This window comes from Lampetra fluviatilis, chromosome 11, assembly GCF_964198595.1.
Source record: "Lampetra fluviatilis chromosome 11, kcLamFluv1.1, whole genome shotgun sequence".
In the NCBI taxonomy this organism is placed as follows: domain Eukaryota; kingdom Metazoa; phylum Chordata; class Hyperoartia; order Petromyzontiformes; family Petromyzontidae; genus Lampetra; species Lampetra fluviatilis.
In genome coordinates this window covers 9,587,335-9,614,126 of record NC_136285.1, presented here as the reverse complement: position 1 = coordinate 9,614,126, position 26,792 = coordinate 9,587,335, and the positions used below count along the sequence as shown (strand labels likewise).

Below are 26,792 nucleotides of genomic sequence, written 5' to 3'. Positions count from 1 at the left end.
TATACACATAACTGAACAAGAAGGTGTCTCTGAGAGATACATTACACATGTAAAGAATGTACTGCATTGCACATGTATGTGTAACCGCCTTCATGTCATATCTGCTTGACCTGAGCAATAAGTGATCTGATAGTTGCATTGTCTTTGTACTGTTGGCCTTTTGGCGTTCTCTGCTGTGACACTGATGAGACAAGGTCATAAAGTTGTCTCTGGTGTAGGCCAATCAGTTTCAAAGACAATGCATACATGATCAGAAAATGTTTGTTTGCATGTTTTACAACAAGTATGTGTGGTTAATGCAGACTTTACACCTTGAAAAAGATATCTGTTTTGTGTTTGAACATCTTAACACTTGTTGTATTGCCAGAGAGGGTAAAACCTATTCTTTTCAGATGTTGTCAATCCATTGCTGGATGAGGTCCTCCTCGTGTTGTCATGGGTCTCAGTAGGCTATTTGGCCGTACTCTCACCACACTGGTCAGTGTGGGTAGGTGGATGCACAGAAGTAAGCTACAACTATGGATGTTACTGCCAGTGCCCTCTGCTGCCCACCGTATAGCCTCGTAGGCCCACGACAACCTATTCTTAGGTTTTTTCGATAAAGTCACGTAGGTAAAAAAAATTAAAATTTATTAAAGTAAAATAAAAATCACGACGTTTCGGAGGCAACACAAACTGAAGACGGAAACTTGTGTTGCCTCCGAAACGTCGTGATTTTTATTTTATTTTTTATTTAACTTTTATTAATTTAAATTTTTCTACCTACGTGACTTTACCGAAAAAACCTAAGAATATGAATCCTTGCAGTCATGAAAGCTTCAAATCTAGAACCACGATAACCTGTTTGTGGATGGAGGTCACCCAAACAAGTACGAGCGAGGCTCACTCACGGGGCTGTCACGTAGTATGGTGCCCCAACGATGTTCAAAAGCAGCACACATTACAATATAAAAATAAATTTTCGTCTCTCTGCCTCTGGAATTTCCAGACTGATAGCATCAAACAGTATTTTTGTTTAAACAGAGGTCTAATTATTTAATTACTGTACACATAATGCTCCACAAACAATGCAAAAAATATATATTATACATCCGTTCTCGTTGCTAGCTCTGCCTCGGGACATTGCTGTGTCAATGGCAAGAAACATTATTGTATTCACGGGAAGCACACTTGTTAGATAATACAATTTACAGTAATAATAAAAATAGACATCAATGAAAATGCTGTTACTCGCCTTTTGAGCAAACACAGAAGGCTCAGGAAATGTTTTACCAAGTTAATGGATTACTTCACGTGACTCAATGCATGCCGAGTCCCAGTGGCTTTTGTGAGTTTGCCAGAGTGTGGGGGTTGGCTAATGATAAACTCGGATATTTGAGCTGCCTGCCCCTCAGTTCGGCTTGGACTTCGTGGCGGTCACAATGTGGTTGCAAACGTGTGTCGTGTTGATGTGCATTTCTCAGACATTTGGTAAGTCTAATCATCGGTGTGTGTCATTGTACGTGTGTACTAAACTGTCCTCGAGTATTTGTTGCGTAGAGGCAATGGAAATTTTCAAGTTGTTTTAGTTTTTTTCAATTTGGCTTTTGTGTTTTTTTACAAAAGAACGTTGGCAACAATGTATGAACATCCATTGTATTGTAAGGGCAATTTAACTGGCAGAAATGTTTTCTATTTTTTTTTTCCAGCCGAACATCCTCTAAATGACTACAAGAAGTCCAATAACAAGGAAATTATTGTCACAAGCATCAATGTGATGACGAGACTTTCGAAAAAAGTTCCTCAAATAGCTTCACCAGAGCTATGTGCACAAAAATGTAACAAAGAATCATTCTTCAAATGCAGGTACGTCTCTTCATTAGCACCACCAACTACCATGCTCCACCCTAAACCACATCTGCCGCACAAACCACGGCAGACGCGGATACCTGATACACAAAATTAATGGGAAATCCTTTTAAAACAGTCTGCCTCAGCAGCAGCAGACCATGCTTTCCCACCTGATGATGGCGCCCGAAACGTCGTGATATATTTTATTTTAATACCTACGTGGCTTTACCGAAAGAACCAAAGAGTAACGGAAAACTGTAAAACTCTCCAGTGTGCCACTGTGGTCATCCAGAACAGACCGTACAACGCCCGATCGGCAAATACGTGGGAGACACCACTTAAGCAGTGTGCTTTCACTAAGTTGTCCCCACCTGAAGAAGGACGCTTGTGTTGCGCCCGAAACGTCGTGATTTAATTTATTAATTTTTTTTATATACGTGACTTTACCGAAAAAAACAAAGAGTATGAATCCTTGCAGTCACGAAAACTTCAAATCTAGCGATACTCTCCTCTGAAAATTGTCGTTGTTGTTCTGCGTCTACACCAGCCGTACGAAAGAAAAAGAAGACCACCCGTAACCCCTAATGGAATCAAGAGTGCAATTATAATACGCTTAAAGTTTCTACATTCCACGAGATACAAGTATTGTGTAAACATAATAATATCCCTCAAACACCAATGTGAGAAGTAAGGTTTCTGAAGTTTGTGAATCAGAATTTTTTAAAAGATATTCATTTTATTGGTTGTTTTTCCAATAATGAAAGTAGTTATTGTTTTTAATTAATTTGATTGGAATTGTGATTTTTTTTTTATATCAATGGTGGAGTTGCTTTTTGCTTAAAGAAATTTCTCAGGGTGGATGTTTTACAGCATCTTTGAAAATCTGACAACAGTCTTGCTCTTTGGCTCGCTAATGCACTTCGAGCTTATGAAGTGCGTTGTTCCTCATGATGTTCGGCGTTTCGTGACAATCCAGGAGTGAAATGTCAGACACAACTGCAAAACCTACGTAATTCTGAGAAACCATTTTATTTCACCGGTATTTGCTCAAGTAAAAACTATTGGACGTTTTTAGTTAGGCATGGCCCATGAAAGGTAAAACAAAATATTGGTTGCAATAAAATAAGTGACTTAAGAAAATACTTTTTTTACACACTGCACAAAAAGCCATTCGACTTTGTGTGTGTGTGCCTTTTTACGAACCATTGCAGGGCCTTTCACTTCAATAAGTGGTCCAAAGAGTGCTCCATGCTGGGATTTACCAGCCTGACAGAAGGGACAATTGTGGAAATCAGTGATCAGTTACATTTGTATGAGAAAAAAGGTACGAAATACACGTGCCACACCAATAAACATATTATTTTAGAATCGATCACGTGATATATGTATTGTTTTTAGATAACAAACAACGCCATTTCCAACTACAAATATATAACACTGCAAGCTTATACTTGTTATCATATTCTATTGCTTGAGCAAGATGTCAGCTTTCATTCTGTAGCCCCCTTCCTAAGCTGCCAACGTTGTAAAAGGGCATTGAAGTGTCACTCGTTCATGGCCACAAGCCATGTCGCAAGCAAATACTGCACAAGTTGGAAGCTTTTTCATTCATTTGTTGTGTGATCCCAGATTACGTCAGAGAATGCGTCATTGGAAATGGAATCACCTACAGAGGTCAAGCTAAGATGACGAAGAGTGGGAGGTCTTGCCAACGTTGGGATGCCACTCATCCACATGATCCCAGGTAATTGTACTGTTCGACTTCCCACTTGGATGTATTGGCAAGGAGCTTTACATACTCTTAGGTTTTTCGGTAAAGTCTCAAGTGATATAGTAAATCTAGCTGTGACGGTCCCATCTGATGACGGAGACTTGTGTTGCCTCCGAAACGTCGTGATTTATTATTTTATTTCGATTATTTAAAAAAAAAATTTTTACCTACGTGACTTTACCGAAAAACCTAAGAGTATGAATCCTTGCAGTCACGAAAACTTCAAATCTAGAAGGAGCTATACACCCGCTAAGGATATTCACAACAACACTCGAATATATTTTCTGAAATTTGATTTGGAGAAATTAAGTGGAAAAACGAAACTGTGCAAGAATTGACCATCTCAGACTTCCCAATCGTATTGTGACAACAAATGTGTCTTGAACTACAGAAAATAATTGAATAGCTTAACAAATAAGGCTAAATAGAATTAAGGTAAAAAATATCAGTAAAACTAAAAGTTCACAAAATAAGTTCACTGAAAAAAAAGAGAATACTCTTTGACCAATAAAACATGAAAGCACAACAGAATATGTATTTCTGGAACAATTATTGAATGCACACGGACCAGCAAAATTGTGAAATACAGAGGCCGCGTGCGGATATAACAGAGTGACTTAAAAAGTCGACTGTTCAGAAAAATACAATACAGCAAATGTGCCTATGGATTAATATGGTTTAGACTTCTTTAACAAACTTTGTCGTTTGGCCACGTTCAAATATGTGTTTATTGCATGTACTTTCTTGTGTGCGTGTGTGTCGTTCATTGAAGATATCGACCCCAGTTGTACCCTGACAAAGAGCTGGAAGAAAATTTTTGCCGGAATGCCGATGAGGACGACGGTGGACCCTGGTGTTACACAACCGACCCCGAACTCCGCTTTGAATCCTGCAACATCAAACAGTGCAGTGACGGTACGAGTGCCATCCAATCTATGCCGAGTGATCTCAAGCACACGCAGGTGCACCACGGCAAGCAACAACAATTAAATTAACAACCAGTACGAGAATAAAAGGCACAAGTCAGTCTGTGAACTTTCGATTGGACACGTACATATGTATGTTGAACTCATTTTGTACTATACGTAGCCAGCCGTGCTAATCGGAGGTGCGGGGGAAGGACAACAAACTAAACACACACATATGGTATTGACATGGGGTTTTAAGGGCAGTGATATTGTGCAGCGGTTGCACATTCAATGCGCATTGCAGAGGTTTGTGGGTTTGAATCCAGCATGCTGCCCTGGTTATTACTGCGGGTTTATTAACCATAAAATACACACTTTCTTCTTCACAGCGTATGTTAAAGATCCCCTGATGCCATTCACTAAAGTAGGCCATTGTGTGCCGTGTGTATGCATGTGTGTATGTTGAACTTCGTTCGCACCATACGTGGCCAATGACGCTGGCACCTCTGGCAAAATTCTCAATTGAGATTCAGACTGTGCATGTGAAACTTTGCGCCTTCAGGATAGCGATGTGCTTAAGAATGGTGCAAACAATTATTGTCTGGCGGTGGCGACTATGCATGCCTGTAACCCGGCACAGTGGAGGCAAGGATTGGTGGATCCTAGATTTGAAGCTTTCGTGACTGCAAGGATTCATATTCTTGGATTTTTTCGGTAAAGTCACATTGGTAAAAAATTAAAATTAAAATTAATAAAAGTAAAATAAAAAATTAAATAAAAATCACGACGTTTCGGAGGCAACACAAGTTTCCGTCTTCAGTTTGTGTTGCCTCCGAAACGTCGTGATTTTTATTTTACTTTAATAATTTTTTTTTTTTACCTACGTGACTTTATCGAAAAAACCTAAGAATAGGTTGTCGTGGGCCTACGAGGCTATACGGTGGGCAGCAGAGGGCACTGGCAGTAACATCCATAGTTGTAGCTTACTTCTGTGCATCCACCTACCCACACTGACCAGCGTGGTGAGAGTACGGCCAAATAGCCTACTGAGACCCATGGCAACACGGGGAGGACCTCATCCAGCAATGGATTGACAACATCTGAAAAGAATAGGTTTTACCCTCTCTGGCAATACAACAAGTGTTAAGATGTTCAAACACAAAACAGATATCTTTTTCAAGGTGTAAAGTCTGCATTAACCACACATACTTGTTGTAAAACATGCAAACAAACATTTTCTGATCATGTATGCATTGTCTTTGAAACTGATTGGCCTACACCAGAGACAACTTTATGACCTTGTCTCATCAGTGTGTTGCCTCCGAAACGTCGTGATTTTTATTTTATTTTTTATTTTACTTTTATTAATTTTAATATTTTACCTACGTGACTTTACCGATTGGTGGATCACACAAATATTGTGAAACTCCCTTCCAGTGGACGTCAAGGTGTCATATCCTGGCAGTACAGCAAGTGGACTAATCGCCTATGGGGATTGAGTGTTGCCCCTTGGTGCTCGGGGGTTTTCTCAAGGTGCCCTGTGGTTGCCTCCTTGCTTGTATAATAAACGCTCATCATTAAGTGGCTAAAAACACCTTAAAATAATAAAAACCCAATGAAGGACTCTCCTGAAAAAGCGTACTACGGTATGCGTCAGTGTGGATTTGCCTGGATGAATAAATACATTTATAATATTGTTCGACGCTTATAAGTAATTATAAACATTCTTGCAGTCTTCAAAGAACTGTGTTATCATTAAAATGTACACGAACCAGTTTGCGTCCTGTTCTCAAATCTACAGAAACATAGTTTAAGGTGTAGTTAAACCATTTGAATAAAAACACATTTAGGTAAAACTCCTCTTAAACATAAACCGATTACCAACTCATTGTATTACACTCACCCTGGATCGATTAATATACAGTTTTATAATTCACAATGTTCATTGTTTTTTTTATCTTGTGCACTTCTCCGTGGCCAAGAGCAGTAACCCGCCCAGAAGTAGCAGTGAAACCTACGCTGTTATCCACGTTGTTTACACGCAAGAGCACCCCAAAAATGGCCTTCCAGAAGTTATAAAATTCATCCTAATCTCCATGGCTCTCAATGGATCAGATTAGTGTTCCATAAATGGTGACATACGCGTGCTATGATTTACCTTAATTTGAAAAAATCCCAGAAAACCGCGTAATAGGATTTGCCAATAGCACCTGCCATCTGTGGTCACCGAGAGAAGAAACCGTGGAACCTATAATGGCTACGTATAATGAAAAAGATGCTCAACATACATACTCAACCCCCGATTCTAAAATATGAAGGAGGCACCGTCACTGCGACACACTCCCGATGCTCCTGAAGCAATGATGTGTCTCGACCACCTCGATGCAGAGATGCAGTTGTTACTCTGCGTCAAAGTCAATCGTGCGAAGAAGAAGATGCTCCCAACCCTCCACCCTATCCCAACTTTACTACAGATAAGAGGAGCTTATTCAATATTTGAAATCGGTAAAGATTTCGATGAATAAATAACAACAACTGGAACCTCAATTCTCATCCGACATGTCGTCATCATCGTGGCTAAAACCTTTTAATATGAGGGATGGTTTTACCAATTCACATTACCAAAGCATGACATTTTCAGAAAAATCAATCTCAAATTGTCTAGCCTTCATAAAACATCGAAATCTATTGGAAATTGGGTTATACATACATTACTGAAGCATTGTTGGAAATTAAAATGTCAGCATCCTCCATATGCTTAGCCATGACAATGAAATTGAATGCGATGTATTATTAAATGTCGTTACACTTGTCAGCATCACACTGATATGATGCAAAATAAACGATTCGAAATGCTTAAAAGCCCACCTTCCCCCCCCCTTACAGATCCTTGCCTCGTTTGCATTGGACAAAGTTACCGTGGCTTTGTGGAATACACGGAATCAGGAAGGCGGTGCCAGAGATGGGATGCTCAGAACCCACACAAACATCAGTTCAACCCGAGCAAGTGAGTGTCCGATATTAGACACGAGCAGTGGCAGTGCCCGTCCCCCTGGTGTGTACCCCACTGAAGTATGGTCAAAGCAGCCCCTATGAATGATTCCCATTGGAGATGGCCTTCATCCAGCAGTGGATTGACATAGCACTGTAAATAATGCAACAAATGTTGCCTTTTTTACTGATATTATTTTTTTTTAAATCCCACTATGAATTTAAAGGTACAGATCATCAGGACCAGATTTTTCAAACAAGGCAGCTGATTAAAGGATTTTGGATTTCAAATGAAAATATAAAACGTCTTCTTCTTTCGTATGGCATTGTGAAAAGCAACAGTTGTTCTATTTTCTTAATGATCATCATAATATAAAACCAAGTGACAGCAATGGCGTGTGGTTGATTAATTACTCTTGAGCTTACCTGGTAAAAAAACCAACATAGCTAATAGTTTACAGCCTGATCATGTAACTCATTAAACCATTGCAAGGGAACATAATGGCCAATTGGTCACCCATCGTATACAATCAACAAACTCACGTAAATATCATCAATAATTACAACTGGTGGAATCAATCCTGTAAGCTCTGTGTTAAAACATTTCAACAAATTCAAATCACCCAGTGCATTGAGTAGATCATTCTCAGTAGTCCTCACTTTAATGTAACTCTCATGAAAGCAAGCCAAGTCTGGGGTGGAGTGACAGCCATGAGAATGATTTACATTGTCAGCTTATCTGTTGCATAGCTTTTAAATAGCTTTATATCAGTCATCTAAATTATTTAAATTTTATTCTCGTATCGCTGTTAATAGCTGTGGTGATACCATCCATGTCTCCTTATGGGACTTCTTTTCACATTTCTACTTTGTTACTTCGTGCAAACTCATTGTAACCATTCCAGAATGTTCGATAATTAGAAATATTTCGTGAGAGCTTAACTGACCAAATAAGTTTCCACCAAATTAATGCCACTTCAACGTCTACAAAAGCCAGGCATAATCATGTTTGATATTAATTTGTCTTGTATAGAATCTGATTGATATTATATGTGTGCGGCCAAGGGTACAGAAACCTTTTTCTAAAACCAGTTTGCCCCATGGTTAGTTGACCTATAAACTGACCTTTGTTCAGTTCTGTATTATCTCCTTGAGCAATTTATTTTCTGTACATGAGTTAAGAAGCTAACGAGATTCATCCAGGATAAATAAAGATTTTGATTCTGTAATTATTCAAAGAAGTGTGATTTCCCTTCTTGGTTCCAGGAATGAAGGAGGCATCATTCGACATGAGACATGTTATTGATGTGTAAACGTTTTATAAATAGGTTTGCCAATATTGATCCGATCGCTGGTCAGACTTCTCAAATGAAGTCAAGTTGCAAATGGCAGTATCAATGTATGTATGATATTTATGTGTATAAATATGTGCATGGAATTCCCCCATCAGTTGCATTATGTAGTCTCTATCATGTGTTATGATTCCATCTTGCTCTCTAAGAGTTACTATTTGCAAATGATCAATTATTAACTTCCTCTTTGTTGATTCCTGTCACTGCTTATGATCACATAACCCTTATGGTTAGTGACATCGTTCAAATATAGAATGTACATAATGATAAATAGTGAATGTACTAACCATCTAGGATTTGACAACGACATAGTCATTATAACAAATCCTACAATAGTAATGTACCACGAGATATGATTTAAGCATTTAGCTAAGGCTGCAAGTGGGGAAACATATACAGTGAGGGAAAAAAGTATTTGATCCCCTGCTGATTTTGTACGTTTGCCCACTGACGAAAAGAATTATCAGTCCATAATTTTAATGGTAGGTTTATTTGAACAGTGAGAGACAGAATAACAACAACAACAACAAATCCAGAAAAACGCATGTCACAAATGTTATAAATTGATTTGCATTTTAATGAGGGAAATAAGTATTTGACCCCCTCTCAATCAGAAAGATGTCTGGCTCCCAGGTGTCTTTTATACAGGTAACGAGCTGAGATTAGGAGCACACTCTTAAAGGGAGTGCTCCTAATCTCAGCTTGTTACCTGCATAAAAGACACCTGTTCACAGAAGCAATCAATCAATCATATTCCAAACTCTCCACCATGGCCAGGACCAAAGAGCTCTCCAAGGATGTCAGGGACAAGATCCTAGACCTACACAAGGCTGGAATGGGCTACAAGACCATTGCCAAGCAGCTTGGTGAGAAGGTGACAACAGTTGGTGCGATTATTCGCAAATGGAAGAAACACAAAAGAACTGTCAATCTCCCTCGGCCTGGGGCTCCATGCAAGATCTCACCTCGTGGAGTTGCAATGATCATGAAAACGGTGAGGAATCAGCCCAGAACTACACGGGAGGATCTTGTCAATGATCTCAAGGCAGCTGGTACCATAGTCACCAAGAAAACAGTTGGTAACACACTACGCCGTGAAGGACTGAAATCCTGCAGCGCCCGCAAGGTCCCCCTGCTCAAGAAAGCACATATACATGCCCGTCTGAAGTTTGCCAATGAACATCTGAATGATTCAGAGGAAAACTGGGTGAAAGTGTTGTGGTCAGATGAGACCAAAATGGAGCTCTTTGGCATCAACTCAACTCGCCGTGTTTGGAGGAGGAATGCTGCCTATGACCCCAAGAACACCATCCCCACCGTCAAACATGGAGGTGGAAACATTATGCTTTGGGGGTGTTTTCCTGCTAAGGGGACAGGATAACATCACCGCATCAAAGGGACGATGGACGGGGCCATGTACCATCAAATCTTGAGTGAGAACATCCTTCCCTCAGCCAGGGCATTGAAAATGGGTCGTGGATGGGTATTCCAGCATGACAATGACCCAAAAAACACGGCCAAGGCAACAAAGTAGTGGCTCAAGAAGAAGCACATTAAGGTCCTGGAGTGGCCTAGCCAGTCTCCAGACCTTAATCCCATATAAAATCTGTGGAGGGAGCTGAAGGTTCGAGTTGCCAAACGTCAAACCTGGTGGCCAACTACAAGAAACGTCTGAGCTCTGTGATTGCCAACAAGGGTTGTGCCACCAAGTACTAAGTCATATTTTGCAGAGGGGTCAAATACTTATTTCCCTCATTAAAATGCAAATCAATTTATAACATTTTTGACATGCGTTTTTCTGGATTTTGTTGTTGTTTTTCTGTCTCTCACTGTTCAAATAAACCTACCATTAAAATTATAGACTGATCATTTCTTGGTCAGTGGGCAAACGTACAAAAACAGCAGGGGATCAAGTACTTTTTTCCCTCACTGTATAGTGCACATGAGTGGCACAAAGGTCGAGTACACCGATAATGCTGAGCAAAAGAAGTACTTTGAAGGACAGACACAACTAGAACACATGTATATTGGGCAATTATTGAAGGTGGGATGAAACCAATTAAATTATGATTTGAGCAAGATCGGGATGGAGTACCTTTTGAATATTACATTTGATAATGAATAGCGACATAATTAAGCTTACATTGCAAGGAAAGTTCTAAGTAAGTGTATATCATTAACTTCCATGATTTGAATCGGAACCATGCACAATTTTTGTCATGAAACAAAAACTGTAAAGTGCACAGAGAAACATAGAAGTGCACGCATCGAATTGCATTGAGACACATAGATTAGAGTTTAAGTAAATGCTGTTTAAGCAGGTGAGAACTCAACTGTGACCTGAGCTATATCAGTCTGACAGTTTGGGGGCAATGATTACTGTGAATAATGCCAATTAAGTAATTTGCAGATAAAAAAAAGTCAAAACAACGTTGAGAACATACCCAACTTACAGCAATTAAGTGCCATTGCCCAACACCTTGCTCATTACTTTAGTTTTTGTTTCCTTTTTTAGACATTTTTTTTACGAATATGTTGAGTTTCAGGTTTGAAGCAACATGAATTGTTAAGTGGGCCTGGGTAGGACACGACTCTCAAATAAATAATAGAAAACAAACAAGATAAACCTATTCACATGCCCATACAGAGACTCCTCTAATTGCGAACGAGTAAGGTTCCATGTCTGTTCGTAAGTCGATTTGTTCGGAAGTCCAACTTTACTCCTGTAGATTACAAACATGTTGTACGGCATGCACACTACACACAGGGCATGGCTTTAAAAGTTGTGTAATCTCCTGTAAATGTAGATGCCACTGCTTCTTCATGTTCTGCTGATGTAGATGCCACCATCTATTGCACGGCTGTTGAACTTACAACTCTCGGCCCGAACAGGCAACTGGACATATGGACAGGTTTGTTTGTAAGTCAAATGTTCGGAAGTAAAGGAGTATTTGTATTAATGAATATTTAACAATAATAATTTCTGTATTTTTGTATTACAGTTACCCGAAATTCAGTCTAGATGACAATTATTGCCGTAATCCAAATGGCCGCTCCAGGCCTTGGTGTTTTACAACAGACAAAGACGTTGAATGGGAATACTGCAACATCAAGAAGTGTGAAGGTGAGCATTCGCAAGGTGAACCAGGCACTCCTTTACAAATATGCTGAATGGTCAAAGTAACCAATGAACTCTGTCCCAACGCAGTTCAACCGCAAGTGAGACCATCCCGGGCGAGTGGCCGGCATTGCTTGGAAGGAAAAGGGGAAAATTATCGCGGCCTTGTGAACAAAACAGCCACCGACATTGTGTGCCAGAGATGGGACAGCCAGACGCCCCAAAGTCATAAATACCTGCCTTCAGACTACAAGTGCAAGTATGTAATCACCATGAGTGTAACACACTCATATCATTCAATAACACATCAGATGTAAATGTTCACCATACATAGTGAGTGCTCTTTACGGGTTAATGCCATGTGATCTCAGAAATTTGAGCTTGGAATTGTCAAACAAATTGACTCTGGCCATGGGGGGGGGTGTTTAGTGTGTGATGGACACTTTTTAATGATGCAATCCTTCGACCATTTTACAAAATTGTGAAGTTACAAAGACAACAGTGGATGCTGCCATAGTGCAACCCCCCCACACTGCCGCTGTTCACCCAGCAGTATAAATGGCGTGCACCACGGTTAATCGATCAATCGGCAGGCCACGTGTGGTGGGGTGAAGTATGGGTAACTCTCACCTCTTTCAAAGTATTGGGTCGGCGTAGAAGAGTGGAACAACTATCCCCTAGAGCTCCCTCTAGTCGAGGCCCTTCCACCATCAGTGGCGTGAGCAATGAATTTCAGGGCTGCATCTTGAGCTTCTCCAGGATACATTCAGATTGTGATTTTGATATATGTTAACAAAGCAAATAAACCAAATAGGTTTCTAGGCCATCGATGAATAAACATATCTTATCCAAATAAACATCAATTTATATATACCTACTATAATCACCCAGGAATGTCCTTAACGCGCGTGACGTCACTCCACATCGACCAGCCCCCCTCATTAATAATCATGAGCAGGTGACGTCACTCCACATCGAACAGCCCCCCTCATTAATTATCAGTATAAGGCGACGTCCTCCAAATGGACACCCCCCCCCCCTCATTAATAATAATTAGCGGGCTGACGTCACTCCACATGGGGGGTCGAGGCGCCTCCTCCTCCCTCCTCACTACAAAGGCAGAACCCTCACGTCACGCGATCTCCGTAACGCTGTTGAGACATCAAAGTCAAAAGGACGTTATGATGAACAAGGGATTATTACCTTAAAATGAAATAGGTTTGTGCCACCGCGCCCTTACAAATTGCACACGAATTAATGCAATGAATATCACGTCGTGGTCTGCTTTTCACTTGCAAGTTTCAGATTTACTGCAATACACCCGTCCTTAATAATATATATGAACACACAAGAGCATCCGTTGTTCTCAAAATATGGCACAGATGCAGGGGTAGTGCTCTGCATTAATCAGCCTCCGTGCAAACCCTAACACTTTTTAACTTTCTCGTGCAGAGACCTTTCGGACAACTATTGCAGAAACCCCGATGGAGCTGAGGCTCCATGGTGCCTCACCGTAAAACCAGAGGTGCACAAATCCTACTGCTTCCAGATCGCAAGATGTCCCGAGGGCAATGCAAATGACAAAGAAGGTATAGGACCGTCACAGCGACACACACTCCTGGAATTTTTGCTTTTAACGCAGATGACTGGTGTTGCGGCCAAATTATAGGGGCGCCGTGCCATTTTTTTTTTTGAAGGGCGAATGCAAATGTCACATTTCGTCGAAAAATGCCCATTTTTGTCCAATATTTTAATAGCCACTTTAATGACACATTCTAGAGTAAAACATAGAGTGTGAAATAAAGTAGTGGGTAGACAAGCCCTGAGCATGTGCCTGACGTGAAGCATTTATATGTGACAGGCTGGATAATAAGTCATCTTTCTGTCAGAGCTATCCCACTTGTGATAATTGAGGTAGGGGAAGTCGAAGAGATGTCAATGTGTTGAGATAACAATTAAAATGTTAGCATTTACTGTAATAACCCTTTTTTTTAAAGCAGTTTATAGTTGAACATTCGTCGGGTATCCATAAGGTAATAGTAAGTAAAACCAAATTCAGATTTATCTTCAATGCAAACAAGCATATATAACGTTCAGAGTGATGCTGGTAAAAGTCACTAAATAAACTCTCTGATGGGCCAAACCAGGTTAAGCAAACGTGCCGATTATACTGTATCGTGGGAACATAGACATACCGGCGAGTGAACAAGGGGTAATGTGTTTTATTATGAAATTGACGACCAGACTTAACATCCATTTGTCTTGAAAGTTATGCACGAGAATAAATACCAATTTGCCATTTGATTCCCAACGCAGCTTGCTACGACGGAATTGGTGAGGACTACAGAGGAAGAGTTTCCACAACCCGCCTTGGTATTCAATGCCAGCGCTGGGATTCAAAATCTCCACATAAACCAATGTAAGCAGCTTACCATAATTTAACAGTGCAAATGGCTCTCTGGTGTCTTTTCCAGTTGTAAATCGTGTTGTTTTGCTCCATGTCCGACATCTCGCTTTAATATACTGGGGTTTTCAGTTACTGAAGAATCAGGATCAAAATCAGAATCTTTATTTATACTGGAAGAATCCGATGAGCTTTATAGCTCTTTTTCACAGATGTCCAGTAAGGGCAGGTCAGAAAGTTACAACAACAATAAACAATACAAAAACATGATAGATCTGCAAAGTATAGGAAAGGTAAGTAAATCACAAAAAAACTACATATTTTATTTTACTAGGCAAAGCCTACTGAGCTCTTAGCTTATTTTTCAGAAGAAGCTCCCAACAAATGGAGAGGACGATTGGACATCTTGTTGAACAACATATGCTGGACAACACACACACTACAACCAGAGAGCCATTCAGGACAGCTGCAAAAAAACCTAAAGGATTAAACTAAATGCACACCTAATCAACAAACCCGACAAATATACAGTCATAAACTATGTGGCACATTAGGAATGGATCACTCTTTTAATTATATCCTTGTGCAGCAAGGGGGTAAAGTGTGGTTCTGTGAAAGTCCTGATGTGCTGTGCAAGGCATCAATGCATGTGTGTACAGCAGCATGTGATGACTGAGTCGGGCCTGTAGATGGCTGGCAGGGTTATTGACTAAACAGTATTAGAGTTAGAGAATTACAATGACAGTAACTAATTACAGTGCATCATCCCTTTACAATGCACAGTGCTAAAACGCCTCTAATTGCATATATCACAAACGAACAATTCAAAGCCAAGCTTAAAGTCTAGAACAAGTCTAGAACAAGTCTAGAACATTTATATAACGATCAAAAACATCCCTTGGGTCCTTTACCTGTAAAATGCAACAACACGTGTGTTACAACCAGCCTTGCGCCCGAGTCGCCATTAACCATGTGACTGGTATATCCGCGCGGTCATTCAATAACCCTGCCAGCCACCTACAGGTCCGACTCAGTCATCACATGCTGCTGTACACACATGCATTGATGCACTGCACAGCACATCAGGACTTTCACAGAACCACACTTTACTCCCTTGCTGCACAAGGACATACTTAAAAGAGTAATCCATTCCTAATGTGCCACAACTACCTTTTCAATTTGTTTAACGTTCAAGTATTCTGTGCATGCATGGTGAAACCACTTGTTAGTGTGTAATGCTAGATATAATTTGCAAAATTTGTTTAGGATTGTGAGTTGAAAATGGCTCGGGATTTTCAGGAAATACAGAGATGTTATCTCGAAGTGCACGTTTGTTGGAAGAATGAGCAGCAGCGTAATTCCCATCTAAAAGTGCCACGGACAGACAGTAAATTTCTCCAGGTTCCAGAAGATGGCACCCTATTGCCTGTACTGTACAGTATTAGTTTGCCATTACAATTATAAACACGATACACAAATATATAGGGTGAAATGAGCTATCATCATCTCCACCACCAACACCACCACCATCATCAGCAGCCATTATCTAGCCACTGCTGGATGAAGATCTGCCAAATAATTACCATTCCTTGTGGGTTCCTGATGTAATAGCCCATCTTGCACCTGCGGATGAGCTGATATCTCCACTCTATCTGTGGTGGTCTCCCTCTTGAGTGTGATCTCGAAACGATTTTTTTTGTGAACTGTCCACAGTATAGATGTGAAGAATTACCCCAAAGCAGGGCTGGAAAGGAATTTCTGCCGAAACCCGGACAATGATCGCCATGGGCCCTGGTGCTACACCACCGATCCGGAGCAAGAGTGGGACTACTGTGGCCTTAAACCATGTGGCAAGACACTTTAAAAAATTACATTGCTGTTTCATTATAATCTACAGCATGTTTATCAATCCACTGCCGGATGATGGGATGCCTTCCCACACCACGTCAGCCGTCGGGTTTATTTTACTATACTTGCCCACAGGCTCGTCAGTACAGATTAGAGAGCAGCAGGGCCAAGCTCTGGTTCACATGCCACTCAACACTAAAGTTAACCATGGCTGCGAGTAAAATTGAAGTCACCAGGTTCATAGTACAGTGCACGAGCCACTGCACCATTGCTGTTCTCTACACGTATTTATTCTGTTATCACGCTTTGGCGATTTATTTAAACGTTGCGGTATTTTTTCCCCTCAATTGTGTTCCAATTCTGCTTCCACCATCATGTTATGAGGTGAAGTATCAATTCAGAACTATCGCAGAGTGGTGCATGCATACGCTGTGTGCTGAACAGTCCGAGAATGGACCACAGAAGCATGCTAAACATAATTACTCTTCCTCAACAACCAGACGGCGCAGTGGTAGAGCGAGCGGCTCTCACAGAAGTTCACAAGTTCAAATCCTGGTTGGGGGTTGACTAAGACCATGATCCCTCCAAGGTCAATATAATGAGTACTACTTTTTGGGGGGAAAAACAGTAGTTTTCCAATGAATATATTTGCCCCCGATATAGGAATGGGAAATTTCCACCACTCACTCAAGGCTGTAAACAGGAGATGAGCACTGCCACAATGATCACCTTAGCAGGAAATCACTTTTGACTTTGATCGTCTTTCCAAAATCCCTTTCGGCGCTCTTTTTTTAGCCACACACTCGGGGGTGTATTTTTCCAACAGGGATAAATGTCTCTTGCATGGCAATCGTTTTGCACACATAGCTGGAACGTGCCCAACTGAACTCCAATACACGTTATCCTCGCCCGTTCCTCAATCAAATGCCAAATTTACTAATAATTATCAATCAGCATCTCTTTGCATTTAAGTCACCCGTTGTGATATTGTCGTGTGTTGCCCTCAATTATAAGTTGGATGAAGCTCTTCACATATTTGGGCTACACATTATTTCCTCATGGTTAAACAAATGATTTAATAATTCGGCATTGACAGTGGTGCACAGGCACAATTATCAAGAAGGCCCATTTCCTGACACATCATCGATCATATTTTAAGGTCACAGTGTTATTGACAAATTAATTGAGTTTTTTTTGTCGACATCTTCATGGCTTGACATTGGAGCGTAACTTACATTTAGCTTGCAGTGATTTGAAACACCTCAATTTTAGCTGGGCAATAGCCTGTGATGTACTCTTGACTTATATAACTGTATGATTCCCAGAGAGACCTCCATAATTACAGCCACATTTCCTCCTGTAATAGAAAATATGGCCGCTGCTTAAATGTATTGGAGTTCTCTCATTTTTCTCCTCACCGAGCTGAGTTCAGCCATGTCCCATTTTATTTAACTTCTTCATTCTGTCTCCTTGTCGACAGTTTGATTGACCAGACAACGGTCGTGTTGTTCCATTGCCCTGTTGGCTACGTCCCCCCCCCGCCACCAACCGGCGCACATTATGGTGAAGTATGGTCTAACAGCCCACATGACCGACGAACTAAAACAATGTCCACCAATCCCCAGCAACTCTGGATCTACAGTCATGGCATCAGCAAGAGCTAATGGTCACTGGGTACAAACAGGACCACACAACTTGTAGGCTGATAATTGGTTCTTTACCCTTCTATCTGGCAACAAAACTGACACCTTTTTACAAGGAGTCATGTTTGCATAGACCGCAATACCTGCAGTCATAATACAAACAAAAGAACATAACTCTGATAATGTGCACTGTCCTTAAAGTTGATTGATCCACACCCGAGACAGCTTTCCTTAGAGCCTAGTCTCATATGGGTTGGACCAGATGACGCCAGTGTGTGCGCCTTTTGGCGTCATCTGGTCCAACCCATATGAGACTAGGCTCTAAGGAAAGCTGTCTCGGGTGTGGATCAATCAACTTTAAGGACAGTGCACATTATCAGAGTTATGTTCTTTTGTTTGTATTATGACTGCAGGTATTGCGGTCTATGCAAACATGACTCCTTGTAAAAAGGTGTCAGTTTTGTTGCCAGATAGAAGGGTAAAGAACCAATTATCATATTTTTACTGGCAAATGAGGTTCCCATAGTGTAGAAACTTGTAGGCTCTGTGTAACTATTCAAATCCTCTTTATATACATGCTACATTATATATATTAAGATTACTATATTTTAAATTGAGCAAAAATTACGTCACAAATTAGCTCCACATTAATATTTATGTTTTCATTAATATGCACTGCATAGCCTGGTATTCAAGTAATGTAATTATGTTGCATTTTCTTTTAGCTGGATCTCCAATTCCTGGACCAACACTGGGTGGTAAGCCAATTTTTTCCCTACACTAAATGCCAAGTAAGCCTTTTGTTGAATGTGAATACAAACAGTCGCATGGGAGTGCATTCATTTAACTATGCCCTTCCTGCTTCCCCACTCAAGAAGGTACCGCTGATTGCAACATCTGTGGTACGAAGGGACAAAAATTTGGTCGCATCATCGGAGGGGAACCAGGAGACTCCCCGTGGACTGTGAGCCTGCGTGATGGGTAATGAGACTCAAGTGCTTCATTAGGTTATACAAGCCGCACAATCACTCGCCTTGAGCCATTGGCCCAAAATGGCATATTCGTGCCACCCAGGGTGCCACATTCTAATAATGACTTCTTGAAGCATTTTATCTCTTGATCATGAATATGTATGACATGGGAGACTACTCAGGTAATTTTTTTGTTACGAGAAAGAAGTCTTTAATGGGGAGTATGTTTGACAAAGTACCAATTCAGAAAAAAAGATGAAATATCTACCGAATATGCATATGCATAGGATGTGTGACAATGAAACAGACGATATATATGCTAAGTGCGTTGCCCATGGTGGATGCTGCTCTGGTGGGTACTGGTACCATTTGCCACCCCAAGCGGGACCAACCAACTCCCTTGGCTCATTGGCTACATGGGTAGCACCACCGTTTTGTCATTGTTTGGGGAGCTGACATTGTGATGGGAAGTGCGGACACAAGGGTGATGACGCACAGATGTTAGGTAGGGATGAAGCAATGTCTTGTGTGTGGGGTCCTGTAACTCAACTAAACTGTTGAAAACATATTTTTGCCAGGTAAGGCCCACTGAGCTATATAGCTCTTTTTGAAAGTGACCTGGCCACAAATGATCGCTCAACAAAGTGTCTTGTCATGTGGAAATGTAGAGCGGCCAAATACTCTAAACGCATGTTTCTAAACCGAGGGGTAGCACACAAGGCAGCTTTGGCTAACATGTGAACGAAGTGGGTTATCTTGTCTCAAATTCAGTAGTTCTACCACCTCCCTCAGCTCAAGTGTCTCTCCACGAGGGGACTATTTAAACATTTTGATGCTAGATACATTAAAATTAAACCAATTGACTCCTACCCTCCATCAAAATGAATACAGGTAGTCCCCGACTTACGATGGTCCGACTTACGATATTTCGATCGTACGATGGCGATAGCGATATGACAAAATTGTTTAATATTTTACATTTCGCACGGCAGGAAAACGCAGAAGCGTACGAGGTACGATACTGTACGTTGGGACGCTGCCGGGATGTACTGTACGCATATAGTTTATACAGTACGGTACTGTGAATTGCTCTGTTTTGCTAAATTATCACCATTCTTTAAGACTCCTGGGTAGGCTAGGCCATTTTCGATTACGATATTTTCGACTTACGATGGGGTCGTCGTAACGCATCTCCATCGTAAGTCGGGGACTACCTGTAATTAGTTGGGGGTTAATGTCTATTGTTTACCACCCGGCCCCCCAGAATCTGCTCAAGTGGTTGGTGTGTAGCCGTCTCATGTACACAGTAGAAACATTTACACTGCAATGCTTTGTTTTTTAGGTGCGCATTTGAACGAAATACTGTCATGCATCATTTTTTGAGAAAATGTAAACATTTAATTGCTTCAACGATTCCTAGATTGCTTTACAACAGCCAGTGTGCACACATTGTATTATTTGCTATGCTAACCATGCAAGGCATTTTAGACTTAAGTTGTTATTATTGCTGTCTATGAATGTGACAAACTGAGGAAACCATTTCATGGAGTGCCAATGCTTTCATTCTGTTTGACTCTTAGGAAAGAGAAGCACTTCTGTGGTGCTGTTCTTATTGACCGACTCTGGCTGCTCAGCTCACGCCAGTGTTTTCCATCCTGGTAAGAAGCAAATTCACACTCCTGTTTTACCACATTGACATTTTTACCGATGATGGATGTTTACTGCCAATGCTTTCTTGCACTTTGGTTTCTGGGGAGCAGTAGTATAGCGGTTAGCGCGCTGCGCTGCGAACCCAAGTGACCCGAATTCGATTCCCGCTCACGGCCAACACCGGTGACGATTCTCTGAACTGGTCCTGGGCATCCACGAGGTTAACTCAGCCTCAAATGAGTAGCTGGTATGATCGTAAACATTGCCACTAAGGAGACAAAGGTGGCCGGGCGTGGTGTTGGCCACCCCACCCTCTTGTGTGCCGTACCGGCCTTCATCGTTGCTACTCGCTAATAGTACTAACTCCAACAGTTTGTCAAGGCTATACGGGGGATCTTTGTCTTTGTATGTGTTATGGCAATACGACTGCACAGTATTCAACACCAAATGCACACTGTCGTCAGCAATCTAGATGCCAGCCAATATCAAGCCTGGATTGGAATAAAGAAGGAAGATCAAGTTCCTGATAATCTGAGTTCCCAATCAATCGCCATTTCCAAACTCGTTTGTGGCCCAGCAAATGCAAAAATTGTCATGCTAAAACTGGAAAGGTATTTATTTTGTGTAATATGCACAATGTATTTTTTTACCATGACACATTAACCGTACATGGACACTTTGTTATCGTGTAATATTCGTACTGAATTTTACTATGTTGCAAACTTTTATTGTATTTCACGATGAATAAGATGAAGCAATGTTGCAATGTTTCCCGATTGTTATATTTGTCTAAACATCTGGCTTGTTTTCTGAACCCTTTTAGAGCAGCTTTTATCGATAAAGATGTGAAACTGATCTGCATGCCAGTTCAAGGGGCCATAGTTCCTGCAGGGACTTCATGTGAAATTTCTGGCTTTGGAGAAACACATCGTAAGACCTATATTATTTTTACAACGACATTCACGTTCTTTTGTCTCTTTTTTAATCGTCGTATTCAATATGATGCCATATAAATTTACGTTACATTAAAACACAGTTGTCAAAAGTACATTTTTATTTCAGAGCTTGTAATATTTGAAAATGTGGAATCGTGATGGAAGCACTCTCCTTGGGATGGCTACTCATGTATTTATTTCAGTTAACCACATTTTCTTATTGGCTATCTTTTGTCTGTCCTTATTCCTATAAATGTAAAGCCTCACTATTTTGTCCTTATTCTATCAGAATCTACTATATTCCTGTCTTTAAATATTATTTTACCTCAGACTACTTTATAAAAGCTGCATATCATTTTCATGTGTTCTTGTTTGATGTGTGACATTTGTTGTCAGAATGCTGAGCTCGTCCTGCTGCGGTTCTCATTTCTAATCCACACAGCCATTATTTTTTAGGGGTTATCAACTGCGGTAAATTTACGACCTCAATTCAGTCACCAATGACTGCGCAAAAATATCTTCAAATTAGTTTTTTACGTAATGTATTTGGTTAAATTTCAACTCCGTGCATGACTATTGGCTTCAACAGCAACAGCAGTCACCAATTGCAAATAAGTGGCGGCAAAGTCACTGCGGCAATTGTGCCAAGCTAGGTGCACTTTGAGGCCATGTGAAGTGTCGAAGGCTCACTGGCAGGAGGTCACGGGACAGATACAGCTGCCTGACTGACTGAGATGACTGGCACCACCTGTGCCCCCCTACTGTGCCAATGTTGACTTCGACTGTCACATGACAAACAATCTTCCAGCGGACTATGTTGTAAAGTGTCCCCCGCTACTGTGTGAAGGATGAAAAGGCCGCTTGAAAGATGTTTCGGGAAATGTGCTGTGAAAAATCTTTCCCGCGGCCATTCTCCATCGCACGAGGCACACTGTGCGAGATTTCCAAAAGTATACTCTTTGGTTCTTTCGGCGAAGTCACGTAGGTAGAAAAATAAAACAAAATAAAAAATCATAATAAATCACAAGAATGTTATGCCTCGTGGCCTTAACACCGACAATACAAGTAAAAAAAACATTTGTAAAAATATTTAGAATCATACTGAGCAATTACATTTTTTTTAAACACCTACAACTCATCAGACATGTACACAATAACCAATGGCCAAAAAAACCCATATAATTGTCATGAAAGTGGTATTATCTAATTTAATGCAAAAAAGTGCAGTAATACTCTGATCTACGTCTCCCCCTTATACGTCGTTACTTTACTATTAATACCACTACCTGATTTGAGTTGCCTTAAGCCACACTTACGTCATCCATCCTTTCTTGAATGCGTCGCCTCGACCTTCGCCTCCACCTACGCTGTACACGAACCACTTTGCATCACCCGTAAAGAAATGTACTGTAGTGTAGTGTACAATATATTATTTACGTACAGTATCCTGGTGATTTGTTTTTATAGTGTACTGTATCTTATTGTACCCTGTGTCATTTGTATTAAAGTTTACTGATATACAGTTGTGTACAGTATTTTTTTGAAATGTAGTGTAACGTTGTCGGTATGTCTAGCAAGAAGATGCGTGCATTAACACACAGCTTCACCATATCCTCCCCTTGTCATTGTTTAGGCCTTGTGGCGTGCATTCTAAAATCGCTGTGATTTACGTTGTTTCGATATCCGTCGCACTTTCAGGAATGCATTCCAGAAATGAAGCGGGAGACATATATATAATAACAAAATGGTTCTCCTGTCTTCCGAATTCAGGTTTAGAACAGAACGGTGCTCTGAACATCGCATCCATTCAAGTTGTTGCCGGGGACACGTGTGGCGTGCACCACAAGCGGCAGATTGAAGACACCGAGATTTGCGCCGGGAATACAGAGGGAAAGATCGACAGCTGCGAGGTACGGGCATGCTCACCCTACAAATGTGTCGTTGCCAGTGACCAAATGTTGATCCAGAAAGATACACTGTCATCAACATCATTGATCTTTTTATTTACTGTTAAAATGTTGCGTAGGTTTTTGGATTTGGACTGCATAGCTCTCTCATGGTGTCGGGGTTGCGGTGTCATTCTTTAGATCTGGATTAGATTCCCGGACAGGGCATGCGTATCTGGACATCATGCCAAAGAAACATGTGGCACAACCCGAAAGCACACATCATGCCAGCTATAAGGCATAAACTATTGACACCAAAATTTACGCTTTTGAGTGATAATTCACATATGAGCTCTTTTGTAAGAGGACGCATTTGAGTTTTGATGGAAAACACAGGGTGACCATAAAAGCATTATCCAAAATTGATTAAATGTGGACGGCAGTTTGAACTGCGTGGTTGAACGTTACGTCAAATAAAAACTAAAAACTCGAGTGACCTTCAGCATATGATCAAAGCATTAGAAATATTCACACCCGCGATGTTGGCGAACACCTGGAGCTTTCCCTAACCGCGACATGACGTGTCACCAACGCCATAGTGGACACGCAGAAATTACCGGGCATCTGTGAAAAAGAGCTTTATAGCTCATCGGATTCCTCCGGTATTAATAAAGAGTCTGAGATTTGGAGGGATGCTTTAATAAGGGATCATATATTTGCGGATACTGAAAAAAAAAACCTGGTGAAGCTGCTCCCACTGTGTAGAAACATTTCTGTCACCGAGAGGAAAACAAATGCGTGCATGTCACCTGTCCATATATGTAACTTGTAAGTTGCTGACGACTGGACATCTGTGATAGAGAGCTTTACACGCGCATTGGGTTCCTCCAGTCTAAATAAAGATTCTGATATGTTGTATAATTCTAGAAATTAGATGGTGCAATAATATTAACACCTCTGCACAAGTGGTGAAAAGTTTCATTTTAATCAAAATCTCAACCAATAACCATAACATGTAATATTTCACACAACGCGGATATCTCATTTGCACTAGGTTTAAGATTTTAAAGTGTCATTAACAATCACTTACAAGTGTTACATCCATGAAGTAAGAAAGGAGCACCTATTAATGACACATCCTGTACTTCAACTTACATTGGATTTACATGAATAGTCTTTGAACAAATTACAACTTTAATATTTGACCCACTTGGTCCACTGCTGGAATTTAGCACAGAGGTTCATGGTTTGAGCCCAAAGGTTGCCCTGGTTAATAATGCGGGCGCATTAACCAAACTATGCACGTCACCTGCTCCACATTGGCCTGCTCCACATTGCCCACGTCGTTTATGTTATTCTAAGAAGAGTAGGCCATATGTGCCTACATCACACTCCAAGTAAAAACACATTACTTGCAAATTACTTAATTAGGTAAAACCATATAACATTGGCACCCTACTGGCAGACTTTGTGAGTCTGTGAAACATACCACCTTCACCAATACCCTTGAGCCATAAGAATGGCAAGCATACCCAATGTACTATATTATAATAGTATTCCTAATGAATGGATGTGAAATTGTATTTATTTATTTCGCACACAGAGAGACTATGGTGGCCCTTTGGCATGTAAGGAAGAGTCCTGCTATGTGCTGCAGGGCATCATCACACCAGGACGCAGCTGTGCAAAGCTCAAACGGCCAGGTGTTTTTGTGCGTGTGGCGGCATACACTGACTGGATTAATAAAGTCATTGGGCAGAGAAACCCCGTTTAGCCTCCAAGCAGAATTGCCAGCTATTAAGGGATACAATTAGGGGGTTGGAATAATCTAACCTTTTTTCTTTTTAGTTCAACTCGCATAATGGGAATTGCAAACTGCTGTCCATGGAAAAGTGAAGTGGCCATTAATTTGAATGTGGTGGCAATGGGAATACAATTGATGAAATCACATGATTAAATTATGACAGAGAGGGTCATTAATTGTCATGATGTAATTTTCACAAGTGTGCATTTTGTGAAAAAAGGATGTTCATATATGATATACCTAGAGACATTAACCCTATAGTCTGAGTACTACATACCTATACCAAATACAGTTTTACAAACTTAAGCATAATTTTTGACAAGGGGGTTAAAATTTTGATAATTTTCATCAATCGCTATATTTAAGTAAATTGATTTTAAATTAGTTGCATGTTTTTCTGTAATCCCTATTAAGTGGATCACTTAGTTTTATTTTATTTTAGCAGTGTTTATTTGGTCAATACTGTATACTAAGTAAATTTACATTTGACAAATAATAAACCATATTCTAATCCGATGATTATATCTATATATAAGAATACAGCCTACATATTAGCATTTCGTAAAAATACAATCTATTTTATTTGAATACTTATGTTCCAGAGTGCTGTTGGTGTATGCACATTTTTTTGCAAAGAGAATCATGTAATTGATTGATAACATTTCCTACATTTAAATTGATTCATCATAATATAACGACATCTTCATTATTGATTGAAATGGATCATGGTATTCGAGGTAAACATTCAATTTGCAAACACATTAAATGTGTGCTTTGTATGAACTATCGATGTGTTGAAGATTATTGCTTACAATGTTACTCGACACATTTAAAATCACAGTAAAGTGCATCCGTGGTAGAAACCTAATGTACCCTGCCCTTTCCGAATGTTTTTGTAAGTTACAAGCTGTATTAAATGCCTTTCTAATATATGAACGCATGCCAATACTGTTGTAACAATAGTGAAAACATCCATCATTGCGTTTTACACATATATACGAATTTTAATGTCTGGTATCTTAATCTCGTTCACTTTAGGGAATTATCAAGTTATTGTTTTCAGTGAACCAATACGCTAAATAACACGTTAATTAAAAATAGCAAGATTAAAGTCCAGCCCTGCAAAAAGTCGCTCAACACCACTGGCAAATCGCCTCCACTAGAGGGGGCCCGAGACAGCCATCCTCCTCACCACGACCCAATCTTTACCTCGCCACTACCTACGCTTTATGTAAAACTAAACAATTTTTGATAATAGGTTTTTCCCCTTTTTGTTTGGCAACAAAACACCAAACTAAAACCTTTTACACTTGTGGTGAGAACGCAAAAAAAAAAACATACTCCGATAATATATGCATTGTCCTTGAAACTGATTGGCGTCCTCTAGTCTAACACTGTTTGAGACGAGGCTCAAAAGAAAGCTGTCTCTGGTGTGGACCAATCAGTTTCAAGGACAATATTATCATAGTATGTTTTTTATGTTTTCATTCTGACCACAAGTATTGTGGTTAATGCAGACATGATTCCTTGTAAAAGGTTTCAGTTGGTGTTTTAACATCTTAACACCTGTTTTGTTGCCAGAAAAAAGGGGAAAAACCTATTATCGGGTTTATAATTTTGACACTGAAAAAAAGAGATTGACGTTTTACCTGACTGGTAGGTTGTAGGTGGTGGAGTAAAA

General features: G+C 40.4%; 1 protein-coding gene across 1 annotated transcript; it reads left to right on the top strand.

The window, feature by feature from the left end:
* The first annotated feature begins 1,398 nt into the window (after window positions 1-1,398).
* Window positions 1,399-25,447, top strand: LOC144934697 (hepatocyte growth factor-like protein). Its single transcript, XM_078860744.1, has 18 exons — window positions 1,399-1,470; window positions 1,689-1,845; window positions 3,042-3,154; window positions 3,460-3,574; window positions 4,374-4,516; window positions 7,396-7,516; window positions 11,855-11,976; window positions 12,061-12,229; window positions 13,423-13,559; window positions 14,287-14,389; window positions 16,088-16,224; window positions 18,591-18,623; window positions 18,741-18,846; window positions 20,417-20,494; window positions 20,951-21,097; window positions 21,310-21,416; window positions 23,192-23,331; window positions 24,911-25,447. Exons 1-18 carry the CDS (start codon window positions 1,422-1,424, stop codon window positions 25,079-25,081), a joined length of 2,148 nt encoding a protein of 715 aa, XP_078716870.1. The 5' UTR covers window positions 1,399-1,421; the 3' UTR covers window positions 25,082-25,447.
* Window positions 25,448-26,792: the final 1,345 nt, after the last annotated feature.

Coding starts and splice junctions, on each gene's coding strand:
- LOC144934697 (XM_078860744.1), top strand. CDS start 1,422: ATGTGGTTGCAAACGTGTGTCGTGTTGATGTGCATTTCTCAGACATTT. Junction 21,417..23,191: donor TGGCTTTGGAGAAACACATC/GTAAGACCTATA, acceptor TTCCGAATTCAG/GTTTAGAACAGAACGGTGCT. Junction 23,332..24,910: donor GAAAGATCGACAGCTGCGAG/GTACGGGCATGC, acceptor TTTCGCACACAG/AGAGACTATGGTGGCCCTTT.